This window comes from Mercurialis annua, linkage group LG1-X, assembly GCF_937616625.2.
Source record: "Mercurialis annua linkage group LG1-X, ddMerAnnu1.2, whole genome shotgun sequence".
In the NCBI taxonomy this organism is placed as follows: domain Eukaryota; kingdom Viridiplantae; phylum Streptophyta; class Magnoliopsida; order Malpighiales; family Euphorbiaceae; genus Mercurialis; species Mercurialis annua.
Genome location: NC_065570.1, coordinates 3,073,571 through 3,089,415, shown reverse-complemented (window position 1 = coordinate 3,089,415; position 15,845 = coordinate 3,073,571). Strand labels below are relative to the sequence as shown.

General features: G+C 31.2%; 2 protein-coding genes across 2 annotated transcripts; one reads left to right on the top strand and one right to left on the bottom strand.

Moving 5' to 3' along the window:
• The first annotated feature begins 5,085 nt into the window (after positions 1 to 5,085).
• LOC126677544 (dof zinc finger protein DOF1.7-like) lies at positions 5,086 to 8,671 on the top strand. Its single transcript, XM_050372221.2, has 2 exons — positions 5,086 to 6,125; positions 8,354 to 8,671. Exon 1 carries the CDS (start codon positions 5,288 to 5,290, stop codon positions 6,095 to 6,097), a length of 810 nt encoding a protein of 269 aa, XP_050228178.1. The 5' UTR covers positions 5,086 to 5,287; the 3' UTR covers positions 6,098 to 6,125; positions 8,354 to 8,671.
• Positions 8,672 to 10,756: 2,085 nt separating this feature from the next.
• On the bottom strand, positions 10,757 to 12,554 carry LOC126665033 (uncharacterized). Its single transcript, XM_050357708.2, has 3 exons — positions 12,235 to 12,554; positions 11,323 to 11,522; positions 10,757 to 11,204 (listed from the first exon to the last, which is right to left on the bottom strand). The coding sequence occupies exons 1-3, from the start codon at positions 12,322 to 12,324 to the stop codon at positions 10,955 to 10,957; spliced, it is 540 nt and encodes a 179-aa protein (XP_050213665.1). The 5' UTR covers positions 12,325 to 12,554; the 3' UTR covers positions 10,757 to 10,954.
• Positions 12,555 to 15,845: the final 3,291 nt, after the last annotated feature.

Sequence of the window (15,845 nt, the reverse complement as noted above, 5' to 3'; positions counted from 1 at the left end):
AGTCATTTTGTAAAAATTATTGCGTGGCTCAACTTTGCCCAGTCTCTGACATGCCTAGACACAGTATTTGGTAGATATTCTACGTAGTTCTTATATTGTTCTTGAAGGACAAGTTGCACCATCTTAGGGATAATGGATGAATACGTAAATTTTGGTTTCTTCTTCATCGATCAGTACTGGACGGTTGACAATAAAGTTTCGCCATAAAAAAGTGAAACAAAAACAAAGAAAAAAGGAGATGTCAAAAAAAGCATAATCACCATATTTGACAATTAAGAAGATACTGATGTAGGATGAAAATATAGGGACGGCTACTGACTTGAAAGACGGAATATTTGTGGAGCCCTTCCTATTAAGAAAACAAGGCAGAATAGCCAAATGTGTATATGCAGCAGCAGCAGCTAATTACACTCGACACTTTAATTATATTCCTTTCTTCTTCTTTACTCTTGTATCTTTTTGGTACGTCCGATGTCCGCAGTTGTTGTTTCGAATAATTCAGACTGAACCGGATAGGATTAAGGGTGTCAAATGAGACTGGTGGATTGTATTCGTATCATATATATCGACTTACTTGTTGACACCATATTTTTCAACATGAACACGATTCGTTAATAATCGTGTCAGTACGAACACAATATGATTAAAATGGGTTTTAGCATGTTAACCTGTGCGATCTGTTTAATCTAGTGAGTCGATTATGCTTCATGTAAACATGATCCATTCAATTTATTGATTATAAATGTGACGAATATGTGTTATATTAACACGAGACATTTAGCTTATTTATTTAAACTGGTTCAATTTAAAATACACAATTACGACATGTTATGACGCAACGCATTTTGAACCATTTAAATTTACTGAATATATATTACGCCAAATAGTGACATATAATATTATTTATATTATACGTTGAATCAATTCGCATATCAACCTGCTATATGACACATTTTAAGTCATGTCATAAATAAATTACTCTAGTTTGTTGTATTTTTATAAATTAGACGAATCAACGTGTCATGATCATTTTAATATCTCTAGATAGGGCTAACTCCCCACTGCCATTTTTCACTTGAAATTTTATTCTATTTCATAAAATATTATTTATATATTTGCAACATATCTTGCCACATTTATTTTGGTTCATTAAAATATATTTGAATTCATTCAAAGATGAACTACTCTAATTCCTAAAGTAAAATAGTGTGTCAAAAGCTTAATTCGGAAGGATATGGCAGAACAGCTTGAATGGAATAGCTGATGCAGCCATCAGAAAAACAAAAATATTAAAAATAATGGCTGGCTGATAGTGGGAACAAACATTGGCTGCCACATGTGACTAAAAATCCAGTTATGCACAAATGTTGAATACCACTAATTAATCCTTAATTTAATTCACATTCCTTAAAACTATTGTTTTAACTTTTAAGCAAGTTTTGCACCACAGATTGCAAATTTATCACCATTCATCGTCTAATATACTAATTAAGGAAATTTAATCATAATAGGTAATTAAGAATGTAATTAGTGAACTGAACATATATATACACTATATTTGGATAATTAATCCTGGAGGTTACCATATTTTTCTCTTTCTACAGTTTGGTTACCGAGCTTTAAAACGTAACAAATTGATTATCATATACTATGCTTTTAGTTACTCTATCATATTTTTAATGATATCCGACTGATTTATCCTATGCGATAGATTACACTCTGAAATTTTAAATTTAGAAAAATAAAAAAGATGATATGTTAAAATGGTATGAGGTTTTTTTTGTTTTATATAATTGATGTGAAGGTAAGAAAATACTGAAGTATTTAAATCGATTGGTACATAAGTATAAATTGCACAAATTTTACTAGAAACAATGTCGCTAAAAATATAATACGGTTACTAATTCATGAGTGTTTATCCCACACAACGGATGTGCCACGTCATTTTTACAACAATCTAATAAGCATTTGCAATAGAAAATCCTTATTTATTGTTTATTTTTTTGTTATTAAACATTTGCACATGGCTAACGCCTCATTGGTTTGTTGCACGAATGACATGGTGCAACCGTTGCGTTGTATAATTATTCCTAATTCATTGTTTTAAAAGTTCGATAACCAAACTGAAATAATTGAAAAATACAGCAATCCTCATAATTAGTTACCCAAATTCAAATATGCACCTACCTTAAATCCAAGTTCCAGTCTGTAATATAAATATTGAACTATTGGTCCAAACCTAATCTCATTCCCATGAAATTAGCTAGTGTGACACGTTTAACGACCAGCTATTTTGGATCATTATGTTCTCAACACTTGAGTGTTTTTATTATTATAGTATTAACTAAAGCCAACGACAATGATGCTAAACCAAAAAAATAGTCCTAAACAACCACCTAACATGAAGTTAGAAGGATTTCCATTTCTAACTTGGCTATTAATTTTTAATTTAATTAAGTTGTAATAATTTTTGTAAGCTAATTAATTAACCGGCTATGTGGGTCCATTGTGAGTGTTTATTCCATATATTATTTGTACCATGTCATATTTATAACAAGTAAATGAGTATTTTTTAGATGTTAGAGTCATATTTAAGATCCGAAATATATGAGATGCCAATAAAAAACACGGACTATACATGAGGATCATTTTTGCATCTTTTTCTTTTATTGTATGAATAATATAGTGCAACAGTTGCGTGCAATAATTTTTTTTTGTTGATTGTGTAATAATTTTTTTGTCTTTTAATAGTGTGGAAAATGCCCCCAATTTTTATTACAATGTCACTTTTACATACCTAACCAAACCGACCATTTAAATATGTTGGGTTTCTGTCCCGTTTCATACATGAAACAAACATCTTAATAGTATTAATTAAACTAAACTAATTACTTATGATTTGGTTAAATAAAAAGGTTAATAACATGTCTCGTTCGTGGCTTAATAATGTGCACGTGCTTCTCGTGGTCCTAATTTATATGGGAGCAGTCAACTTTTTTCAAAATTAAACTTTTTAGACAAATTCTACTATCTACTATGTGATAGCAATTAATTTAATTTTATCATCTTGTTATATTATTTTAATTTAGTTTAATGAAATTAATTCGATCAGTCTTCAAATAACATACTTTTTCAATCCCTTTTGAATTAATTATCAAAAAAAAATTATACATGACAAAATAAAATTAATTTATATAGTAAAGTATTTTTTTAAGAATATAATAGAGCAAATTACATTGAGGTCTGAAATATACTATAATTAACAGTTTGTTATCTCTTATTTCAAAAGTCTATTTAATAGTCTCTCAGTATTAATTCTATTAATTGAGAGATCCTTCTACCCGAGGTATCAAATCGTTTAAAAATAAGGGACCATACCATTTACAAAATTAAAGTTGAGATATCAAATTATTCAAAAATAAATATTAAAATTAACAGAATTGAAACTGATAGATCATTAAATAGATTTCTAAAATAAAAAATATCAAACTGTTAATTATAATATACTCAGAAACCTTAAAATAATTTGCTCATAAATTTAAGGTTTAATTGCGTAAAAAATCACAAACTTTAGCGTGTTTTGCAAATTTAACATAAACTTTTAATTTTGGCAAATTAATACACAAACTTTTGATTTTTGGCACTTTTAGCACCGATCAATTTTTTGTGAAAAAAATGCTGATGTGTACGCCGGAATAACCACTATTCCGGCGTCTACATCAGCATTTTTCTTGATTTTTTTAAAGGATCGGTGCTAAAATTGTAAAAAATTAAAAGATTGTGTATTAATTTGCCAAAATTGAAAGTTTATATTAAATTTGTAAAACACGCTAAAATTTGCGATTTTTTACGCCATTAAGTCTAAATTTAACCCTTGCTATTATAGAGATGCGATGTATACAACTCTTTACAACTCATGCACATAAAAGCACTATCGACCATGATAGTAGCATCCACGTGTCAATAGCCCACCTTCACCCTTAACCACGAAGTAATTTCGCTCTCTTCTGTATGCTTCATCCTTCAATCTCTCTCTCTAAAGTTTTGTGGACGAGAGAGAAAGTGAATGACTCAACATACACTTTATAATTTAGATACTATATGATAGATCACAAAATCAAACAAATTCTAAATTAATAGAAATATGTACAAGTGATCAAAATTCTTTCAAATACAAGACAAAATACTGAACATGCTTAATTAGTTTAAACGGATTAAATGCACATAATTTATTTAAACATCATAAAATATTTTAAATTTTGTTAAATTTTAAATTTTATTTATATTTTATTTATGTTATTAATAAAAGTTTTAATTTTATTTATATTAATTAATATATCTTATTTAAATAATTAAATACATTTAAACATATCATTTTAAATAAATTAGTCCAATAACATATTTATTTAAATACTTTTGTAGATTCTGAATTGTGTAGTGCATATTATAATGTGGCGTTTTTGAGTTTGTTACATCAAATATGACTGTTAACCGTGCCAAGTTGTGACGCGTATTGTATCAATGTCTTGCTTGAGTTTAGACTCAAATAAAATTAATCATGTTTAATTATATTCAGTGTTATTGTATTTGTATTTAGACAATACCCAATTCATAAATAACTCACGAAAATAAATTGTCAAATCTAAATGAGAACATTCATATGCTTTAATGGTTACAAATAATATTTTTATCATATATTACAAGTACATAAAAGTATTATGTATGAGTCCCAATTATGAAATAACACTTTAAAATCTTCCTTATTTAGACTAGAATTTACTCGAATACGGGAGACAAAACTCTAACCTCAAATTTTAAACGGTTGTATACATGAATACTGTCCACGACTTCAATTAAATTATGAAAGATTTTTACCAATTAACACGCGATCGACTTGCTATTAATATTTTTGTTATATCTTCAAGTTAAATTTGCGAAATTTTAAACCCTATCAATAAAATTAACCTCAATGGGTCCACAATATATAGGTCCGAGTCATCTTGATCTTGTTTAAATTCTAGTATTTCATCATTATTAACAAGAGTTTTTCATTCTTGTAATTATATATAGATAGGTATATAGCTAGGTATAGGGTGACAATAAATAAAATTAAAGACAAGAGACACACTCTCATTTCTCATCACTTGCCTACCCATTTCCTACCCTTAACATCACCACCACCACCCTATATTAACCCTAAAACACAACACCACCCACTTCAAAAAATTTCACTTCCATCCCTCATCTTTCACATACAAATTGGTTTTGATTGGAGTGTTTTAAAGTAATGGGATTAAGTTGCATACAAGTTTCAAACGATGGGCTAGATTGGAGTCAAACTCTTCTGCATGAACAAACGTTAATGGATCAGCTGCCCAAAACTGCCACCGGAAGAAGACAACTGCAGCAGATCAACCATCACCAATCAGAGCCGTTGAATTGTCCACGGTGTGACTCCACAAACACTAAATTTTGCTATTACAACAACTACAACAAATCTCAGCCTAGGCATTTTTGTAAGAGTTGTAAGAGACACTGGACTAAAGGTGGTACTCTCCGGAATGTTCCGGTCGGCGGCGGCCGTAAAAATAAGCGGCTCATCAAAAACTCAAAAACTAGCCCTAAAACCACCGCGCCCGCCACCAATATAACAAAGCAGAATCTTCCTATTGCATCAGATATGACGTGTCAGTCATTGATTAGACCACCATCTTCAGTTTTGCAACAGAATTCTATCAGTTCCGGTAACTTCACGATCAGCGGCAACGATAATAACGGTCTATTTTTCGGTTCGAGTTCGAATTTTCCGGCTCAAGGGTTAAAATTTCAGTATTCAAATTCTACGAGCCCGTCTTCAATATCCAACTCTTTTCAGAATATTTACAGCTATAATAGTGCAGAAACTATGGAAGATTCGATCATCACTGCCGCCGTGCCGGCGACTAGCGGCGGTGTTATTAGTCAGCATCATCATGATCATGAGCTATGGCAAGTGCCAAGTGGAAGCCGTGGATTGGATACGATGACAAGCTATTGGAATTGGGATGATATAACTGATCTCAACTTGTCATGGGATGATCCTGAGCTCAAACCCTAATCGCATGGCTTCATTTTTACCATTACAAGTGTGTATAAATTCTTCTATTTCTGGTTTGTTTAAATTTTATTTAATTAGGGTTTGTGGAGTTTAGCCTTATAAGGGTTAAATGCAAATGAAGTTATGAATTTTGGTTTATCTTGTTATTATAACAAAAACTTCAAGTTTTAGCAACGTAAACACGAAACTATTAATTCTTTTAAATTTTAAAACAGCCGATCAATTTATTTTAAAAAAGAATGTTGATGTATATGCCTGAACATTATACATGTTCCGGTGTCCACATAAATTTTTTTTTATTAAAAAATTGCTCGATGTTCTAAATTATAAAAAGATTGATAATTCGTATTTGATTTTGCTGAAACTCAAAATTTACGTTATAATTATGACTATTCATGTAAGCGCTACTGGAAAACTTAAAAAGTATGCTTCAAGCTGTCTTTTTTTTTACTCAGCTTCAAGCTAATCAATTAATTAATGTATGAGAACTGAGAAGTGTCAATTTCTGTACTTTTAATGATATTTTCCTCATTCAATTTTATTAGTACAAGGCAAAATTGTGATTGCAATTTGCAAGGTATACAATATTGTTCCTTAAAGATTTTGATATGTAATGTGGTGAGCTTGTGATGGTGGGTCTAATCCAGCTTGGGTGGGCTAACCAAAGATTCCTGTGGATATGTATATATTTTGGTATATCTAATTCTAAATCCCAACAATAATAATGTTTTTCCAAGAGGAATTGTTTGGTCACCACTTGTTAGAATCATTCTCTTTTGCTAGTCCTGACACATTCTCTTGCGCTGTAAAGTAGTTTTTGCAATAATTCTTTGCACATTTTAGAATCTTGATCTATCTTGATCGGTTTATCTTCAATGATCTTACTTCACTTTTTTTTCATATATTTTTAAGTACTTGAATAATTCTCCTTTATGGAACGTGAAAATTGTACTTTTTGGTTTCTTGATAATCAAGTTACAAGTAGAGTATGTACTATTTTAAGTATAACAAAACTAACTAACTTAACCAAATTAAGATTTTGTAGTTAATTTAATTTGATTGTGGTTAATAATTTTAAATTTTTTGGCAATTTGATTATTTTAGTATGAAATTTATAAATTACTCGAACTAACCAAATTGAGCAAATTGTATGCATACATAATTTTAATTATTTTTGTACTTATTGTAAAAATTTAAGGTACTTTTATAACTTTTATAGGATTTATATATCAATTTGTCTTCTAAATTTGTATACAATTGAAAATTAACATCAAAATTATTATTGTTTTTAGTTTTTGATAATTAAAATTAACAGTAAAGTTCAATTATTCGGTTAACTGAATTAAATAACTGAATGAACCTAAAAATTATTTTAGTTGGCAAAATTTTGTTATGGTTAATCCAGTTTGATGATTGTACTGGCCTATGCATACTCCTAGTTATAAGAGCTTTTTTTTTATTTAAAAAAGAAGAAGGAAAACTCGGGTTTTTATTTTTTTGGTTTTGGAAGGAGGAAGATGAGTAGGATTAGGGGTGAGCAAAAACTGAATAAAACCGAAAAATCGAACCAAAATTTGTTGTTTGGTACTGTTTTCAGTAAAAACGGTTTGTCTCGGTGGGTAGTTTAGAAAAGTTTGGAGTTCGATTAATACCACGGTTTGGGGGTTGTAAACCCAAAGTAACTGACCAAACCGAACTTCTCAAAAATAATAAGGATTTTTTTATTTTAGATCAAAATCTTGGGGCTTTTTCGTTATTTTACCTAAAATTCTAAGATTTTTATTTAATGTTGTTAATAAATCCAAACCAAATTTTGAAACCAAACCCGAATCGACCAAAAATTCGGTCAACAAAATTTGGTGTTTGGCTAAAAAAAACTAAGGTTCGGTCGGAGATTTAGAAAATTCCGGCACGGCCGATTGCGGTCGATTCGGAACTGAATCTAAGCAAACCAACCAATACTCACCCCTAAGTAGGATTGTGCAAGCCTAGAAAAGCAGACAAATGCATCTAATCAGAAAATTAAATTTCACCTTATCGATGTGCTACAAAAGATTTAAAACTGATTACTTAATTACTTATTCAATCATAAAAACTGATCTTTCTAGGAAAGGAACCACTAGAAACATCCATTGACAGGTTTTATTGTTGTTTGGCTGTGAATGTGGGGTTTCCATTGCCTGCAATTATCAAACTCTTGTTCCTTACATGCACATGTACTTCATGGCTTTTGTCTAATATATATCTTCTCAACAGGGACACTCAGCCACTCACATTTCCACCAAGCCTAGAGTGTGCAAGGGTTGAATCTCTATATTGTAAGAAATTTCAACAAAGGTTCATTTTGGCCCTTCAACTTAGAACAAAAGATAGAATAAAGCTAAACTCGCGAGTTTGAATAAAAATACCCTCAAAATAGACGTTTTGTCTCGTTTGACCTCTTTATCTTTAAATGGACCAGCAATTTATTACCACCTCATCCCCAATTCCTCCAATCATTTTTTGTCATCACGGCCAAAGGAGTAATATAAGTCAAATTAATCAATTTGTGGGTTATTTTGTCGAAAACTATAACCTGATCCTTAATTGATATTTTGTGTTATATTGAAAGGGCAAAATCTACCTTTATTGGCAATAAAATTTCTAGATTACGTTCCAACTTTTTATTTCCATTTTCAAATATGTGCATATTTAATATTTAAGCAACCGATTGATGAACTAAACTTAAAATTTTGATTCTATTCAGTCTGATCTGCAATATTTTAAATTAACCGATCAGGTAAGGATGAGAGGGCAATTTGATCACCGAACCAATTGATGTTCACCCCAAATTGGCTAATTAGCTATATATGATGGGACTTCACTATATGTGTGGTTCACCGAAGTGAGGTCTTACGTGAGTTTCATACGGGCTCCATCCATAGATGGACGGTGCCCAAGTGGATAAGTAGCAGGAAATGTCCTGCAGTGATGTCTGTCCAATGAGAAAATATTTATGTAGGACTTGCAAATATACATAGCAAATGGCAATGACACTGCTAATACAACACCATATCTTAATCACCTCTCAATCAATTTCTGATTCTGAATCTTGTTTAAATGGAAGTTAATTAATAGTAGGCTTAATCACTCAAAAGCCCTCCATCTTTATATTTTTTTTTAATTACACTCTGACGTAGGAAAATCCTCTCAAAACCCCACTTTTAATTTTTTTTTTTCAATTGTATCTAAAAGTAGAAAATTGACCTCTTTTCACATAAAAAAAATTTTAATTTTTTTTATTTATATTCTAATTAAACGCTAATATTATTAATGATGTAAAAAACCATTCTTCATAAATTTATATCCAGTAACTTTTTAAAATTAAAATCATAAAAATTTCCAATTTTGGGTACAATTGAAAAGAAATCTAAAGGTGGGGGATTTTGAAAGGATTTTTCAACGTCAGGATATAATTGGAAAGGAATTTAAAGATGTGAGAGTTTTGAGAGAAATTTTTAACGTCAGGATATAAGTGAAAAAAAATTTAAAAAATGGAAGGCTTTTTAGTGATTAGGCCTTAATAGTAGTAGAAGTATGGGACTGTTGTAGTGCAGTGGGGACTGGGGCAGCAAGGCTATGTCTTTGGATATGCTAATAGATATTGCCAAGAAGCAACATTTTTTCCTTCTTGACCACAAACTCGGAAAAAATGCTACGAAAAAAGGTCCCGTGTTTATTTTTAGAAACGCTTCTAAAAGTTTAAAATTTTATATTAAAGTAGGCTGTAAAATAATATTATTTTGCCATTTTTTATTTCTATGTTCCTCGTTTCAGCATTCCCTATTTCATACTACAAAACCCCAAATTGAGAAAGTATGAAGGGGTTTGTCAATTTTACTATCTTTCTTGTAACCACTCCTTTTCAATCTTCCTTAATTCAGTGTTTTTTTTGTTAAAGCACAAAGTCAAACTACATTCTGTTGTACTAAAAATACAAAGCCAAGAAATATTCAATTACATTATAGTAATCTTAAGCTTTAATTGAAAGAAATAAAAGGTCATAACATTAACGTATTTTGCAATTATAACACGATCATTTTGCAATTTTAAAAGGTCATAACATTATAAAAGGTCATAACATTAAATTGACCATTTTGCAATTTTTAGATAAGTTAAAAGGTCATAACATTAAGAAATAAAAGGAATCAGTTTGCCCATGTCTTTCATGCGAGCGTTCAATATTAGTATAGCTATCAGAATATAAACACAATTTATATTCTGATATTCACATCAGCATTTTTATCAAAAGAAATTACTCAATATTCCGAAATATATATAAAAAAAATTATGCCTAAAATTGAAAATTTGTGTTGTAATTGTAAAACACGCAAAAGTTCACAATTTTTGTTTGAATTGAACCCTAATTTTAAACAAAAGAAAGAGCTTCTAATGTAACGAGAATGTTAAGATCTAGCAACTTCATCACATCAGTAACTCAAATGGGGTTAGTCCTAATTAACTTACAGATATGGGCAAACTGTTCCTCTCAGCATCACCCACCGAACGCTCACATGAAAGACACTGATCTGATATCTAAGATCTGCTCATCAACACGGCAAACATTACCTTTTCAAGATCAAGACTGCAATAAATCTTCATCTTTAGCCAACCGAAACATCAGAAAATGTGTTCTCAAAATCAAAAGAAAACACGACGAATGCATTTTTCGAAAAAAGTACTATTTTTGTGTCTAAACAGTAAATGTATCTAGTCTATTACTAAGCCTTCAAATGTCAATGTTCATGTAAACAAATAAGATCCACTATGAGCTACATAATAGAAACATTTCTCACTTGTTGCTACAACGTCGTCAAGCTACAGGTGGCCCATCCCAACACCAGTATCTCTGCCGTAGGAACCCTGACCATGATTTGCCCTGGAATAGCTTACATAGTAAATCTCAGATAAAATGCCCGTAAAGACAACAAATGCAGCTCCAGCCGCAAAAACTCCCTTTCTTAGTTCTCGACAATTTGGAGCAAATCGAGCCAGGTAGTACTTGGTGTGGTATGCATTTTGAACAGAACCAGCTAACAAGCAGATCTCAGCAATGAGAAAAAATAGCCTGGCATGAGCATGTAGTGGTCAAATTAGAGAAAGTCGAAAATGAAAAAGCAAATCATTTTTCTTGCATAGACTTATTGCTCGGTCAGTCATCTTAATATGTTGGGTTAAGTACATACCAGCAAGTGATGAAAAGAACAATCGCCCACGTCCTAGATCCACTAGGTCTCATCGCCTTTCCACAGCACAAGCATCTACTTGCTATCATTATTAGTAGCTGACTGGCCAAAAGTAACAGAAAAGCCCCCACACCTAATCCGGTTGCAATATCCGAGTCATATTGACAGTAGTTATAATCTCCTTGTTTCTGGACAGCAGCCTACAAAAGAAAACAAGAAAAACAAAACATCAGAACTAGCCTGCTTTTGAAACTACAAGTCCGATGCATATGATAGACAGTTACTTATGTCCTCAAATGAACCAAATCGTCATTGATTACGTTAATTGAGTCTCTTAAGACCAAAGATCCCTATTGCACAACAACAGAGCTAAGACTACAGCAATTCACATGCATCAAAAGAAGCAGACAATAGTTTCTTCAAATTACACGGGATTCCTAGAAAAAACAAAAAAAACGGTGGATACCTACACGAAACTAAGCAAAGAACTTCCGCTTTCTCATCTTAATTATTAAAACTCTTTCGAAAGTGTTAGCGGATATTCTTTTAGTTTCATTCATAGAACAGCGAATTCGGCCGCTCATTGCTTATCTAAGGTATTAAAAAAATAAATTTTAATCTAACTGCTCCCTATCAGTCAAGAACAACAGGACACTGATAAAAAATTCAATCAATATAAAGCATAATCAAGAATAGAAACACTGAAAACCCTAAGCATATACTCTAAATCTACATCAACTTATAAAAAAAAATCAACATTTCAAGAACTGAAACATATTTTTTTTCATGAATCTCATCAACATAAACTATCAATTAGGAACTTAAAGTAACTAATTCACACATATAACATTAAAAAAAAAATTAAACTTAAAAACAAACTTAAAACACACAAAAGGAAAAAAAAAAACTCACAGTATTTCGTCTCTGCTCAGCAGCAACAGCAAGACCAAAAGCAATCAGATCAAACACAAACACAATCACTAGTAACAGTGTTGATGCCATTTTTTTTCAAACTCAAACAAAATTTGCCTTTTTTTTACCTTTATTTCTTCTATCAAAAGAGATAAAGACTCCAAAAGCAAAGCGTTATGAAGAGGAAAAGCTCAAGAAATAAAAAAAACTATATATTATATTATTTCTTCACATTAATTAATACAGTAGCTAGCTGAGGAACGATTCGTTTTACTTCTCTATAAAGCAAACTGAGGTTAAAAAAAGTTAATTTAAACTGATAATTGCTACTCCAATTTAGAGGATAACTTTTGAGCTGTTTTTTTCTTTCTGTTTTATTATTTTTAATGTTTTTTGCTGTCTTTTTGTATTTTCAGGTTTAGCAATGGTGCTTTGGCTCTAAAAATTTGCATAAAAAATTTGTACAAAACAGATTAGTTATAATTGAAATATTTTAATTTTGATTTTTTTATTAATGTACATTAAATTGAGTTTATTTTTTTGATGAATAATTAAATTGGATATAGTTAGTTACAATTAGAATATATTTATTAAAATTGAATAACATTTGACGAAATTAAAAAGTTAACTGAATTAAAAACATGTCAAAAATATTTAGTATTGTAGATGAATAAATTTTATTATAATTATATGATTCATATGGGCAAATAATATTTTAGTCTTAATTTTTTAATTCAATTTTTAAATGATGTGTTAAACTAAATCCATATATAATAGTTTTTCGACGGTTTATGCAATTTTTTTGCTTGTTAATATAATAATAGTAAAAAAACATCATTTTTTATTTGATTTTTTTTTTTATAAAATGAAGAATTCATTGAGAGAGTTTTTGACATATTTGTGTCTCATAGACACATAAATTCCGGTTTTGTGCCTCCCACCCCCAGCCCGCTATCTGAGATAGCGGGCTGGTCCCTCCCCAATGATTGGGGAGAGAGTAATTTACTCTCTCCCCAATCATTGGGGCAGATTATATTTTTTTAAAAAAACCTATTATCTATAATAAATCGTAGTTCAAGCTAGCTATTTTCGGGCTAGTTTCGGACGCTTTCGAGCATTAATTTTTAAAAAAATTCTAAACAAATATTGTAGGTGACCATTCAAACTAATGGATATATGACACTTTAGGTTCGAAGGGTCCAATATAAAAAAAATTATAACGTTAAGTATCTCCATAATTAAAACCAAATCAAACGTGAACGTCCAATTTATACATTACTAGTTTCGCATTACGTGCTATACTCGTGGCTCGTAATGTAACTCGTCAATGAACATATTAGTAAAAATATTATAATTATATCAATTTTTTATTTATAATTAATATTAAATTAGTTAAGAATTTTTGTAAAAGCCATATTGAATTTATTTTTTTTTGATTTTATAATAACCATAATTAAATCATTAACTTAATTTTATTAATAATATCTTTAAAAATAATAAGATTGAAATTTAAATAATATTATATTAACCAAATATTGTATTTTAATTTCGTAATTCAATCAAACTAAAAGATAGGTATTCCTACTAATTTGGAGATAATTTAGTTATTTTTTACATATTAAAAACTAAAGGTATAATAATATATTAAATCATGATTTAGTTGTACTACTATTTTATTAATTTCATGCTGCTAAGAAAAAAGTGAAATTTGTTGTTTTCTTTTTATATCTATTTTTGTGTTCATGATTTGATTGTATTGAATTTTAAATTAATGCAGCAAATGGAAGCCAACGTGACAGTCAATTGTGTGCATCCAGGAACTACGATTTATTATATATAATAGGTTTTTAAAAAAAAAAATATAATCTGCCCCAATGATTGGGGAGAGAGTAAATTACTCTCTTCCCAATCATTGGGGAGGGACCAGTCCGCCATATGAGATGGCGGGCTGGTGCTAATTTGGGTGATTAGGTTTAATCACCCAAATTAGCACCAGCCAGCCATCTCATATGGCGGACTGGTGTGCAGCCCGCTATCTCAGATAGCGGGCTGGGGGTGGGAGGCAGAAAACCGGAATTTTTGTGTCTATGAGACACAAATATGTCAAATTCAATACAATCAAATGAACAAAGGATCACTTTCACCCCCGAACTTGTGTCAAAGTATCAAAAAAGTCCAAAGCTGAAAAAAGGTATCACTTATACCCTGAACTTGTGTAAAACGGGTCAAAAACCCCCCTCCCCACTCTCACCTAAGAGAGTGTACTACACTCTCCGGTTTTTCATAGTGGTTTTGTTACTCAGGGTGGTTTTTGATAGAAAAAAGTTGAAAATGGTCCTAATTTTTTTTAAACATTACAAATTAAAACTTATAATTAAAAAAGTACAATTTAATCCCTATTATTCTAAAATCTAAAACAACAAATTAACCCTCTAATTTTTAATATATAACAAATTAATCTCCAAATTTTAAAATCTGAATTAACTAATTAACCCCAAAAATTAAAATATTAATAAATCAACCCTAATTTTTTAATATACATAAAAAAATTAATTTTTTTAATTTTTTTTTTTAAAATACAGACCCGCGGGTCTGTTCTTCCAGACCCGCGGGTCACAGATCCTCAGGTGAGGATCTGTTAACAGATCCTCACCTGAGGATCTGTTCTTGAGATCCTCCGACGAGGATCTGTACAGATCCTCGCCGGAGGATCTGTACAGATCCTCGCCGGAGGATCTGTTGACAGATCCTCGCGCGCGAGGATCTGACAGATCCTCGCCTGAGGATCTGTTCTTGACAGATCCGCGCGAGGATCTGTTACAGATCCTCGTCTGAGGATCTGTTACAGATCCTCGTCTGAGGATCTGTTACAGATCCTCAGGTGAGGATCTGTCAAGAACAGCTCCGGCGAGGCTCCTCCTCCTCGCCGGAGTAAAAAAAAATTTAGAATTTTTTTTGGCAAAAAGGCTAAAAAGACCCCTAAATTAACTAGGGATTAATTGTAATTTATTAGGTTTTAATTGCAATTAATTAGGATTTAATTGAGATTAATTAGAATAAAAAATATTAATTAAAAGCCCACTCTCCAATTAAGGTGCCACATCAGCATAAGAGGCTTTTTGAGCCGGTTTACACAAGTTCAGGGTATAAGTGATCCGGTTTTCCAGTTTTGGACTTTTTTGATACTTTGACGCAAGATGAGGGGTGAAAGTGATCCTTTGTTCACAATCACATCATGAAATTGCTTTGTACCCAATCAGCTGGTGGTGGGCATACGTCACAAACCAGAAGTTGCTTTGTACTCAATCAGCTGCACTTTGATGAGTAAAATTAAAACAAAAAATACTAGCAAGTTCTCTAATTAATCTTTTCTAATATTGGCTTGACAATCTACGGAATGAATTCGTAGTTGCAGTTACAGCAGTGGATTAGAAACGAAGAGTCATATTTACGATTCATTTTCGGATAATCTGAGTCAATTGCATGCCTGACTGCATCCCGGAGAGTTAGTGCCTCTCTGCCAAGCATACCTACAAACTAGATGACCCAAATAGTTTCCGGCAATGACATAGAGAGGGGGTGGCATGGGATTGCAATGGCCCCCTCCAACT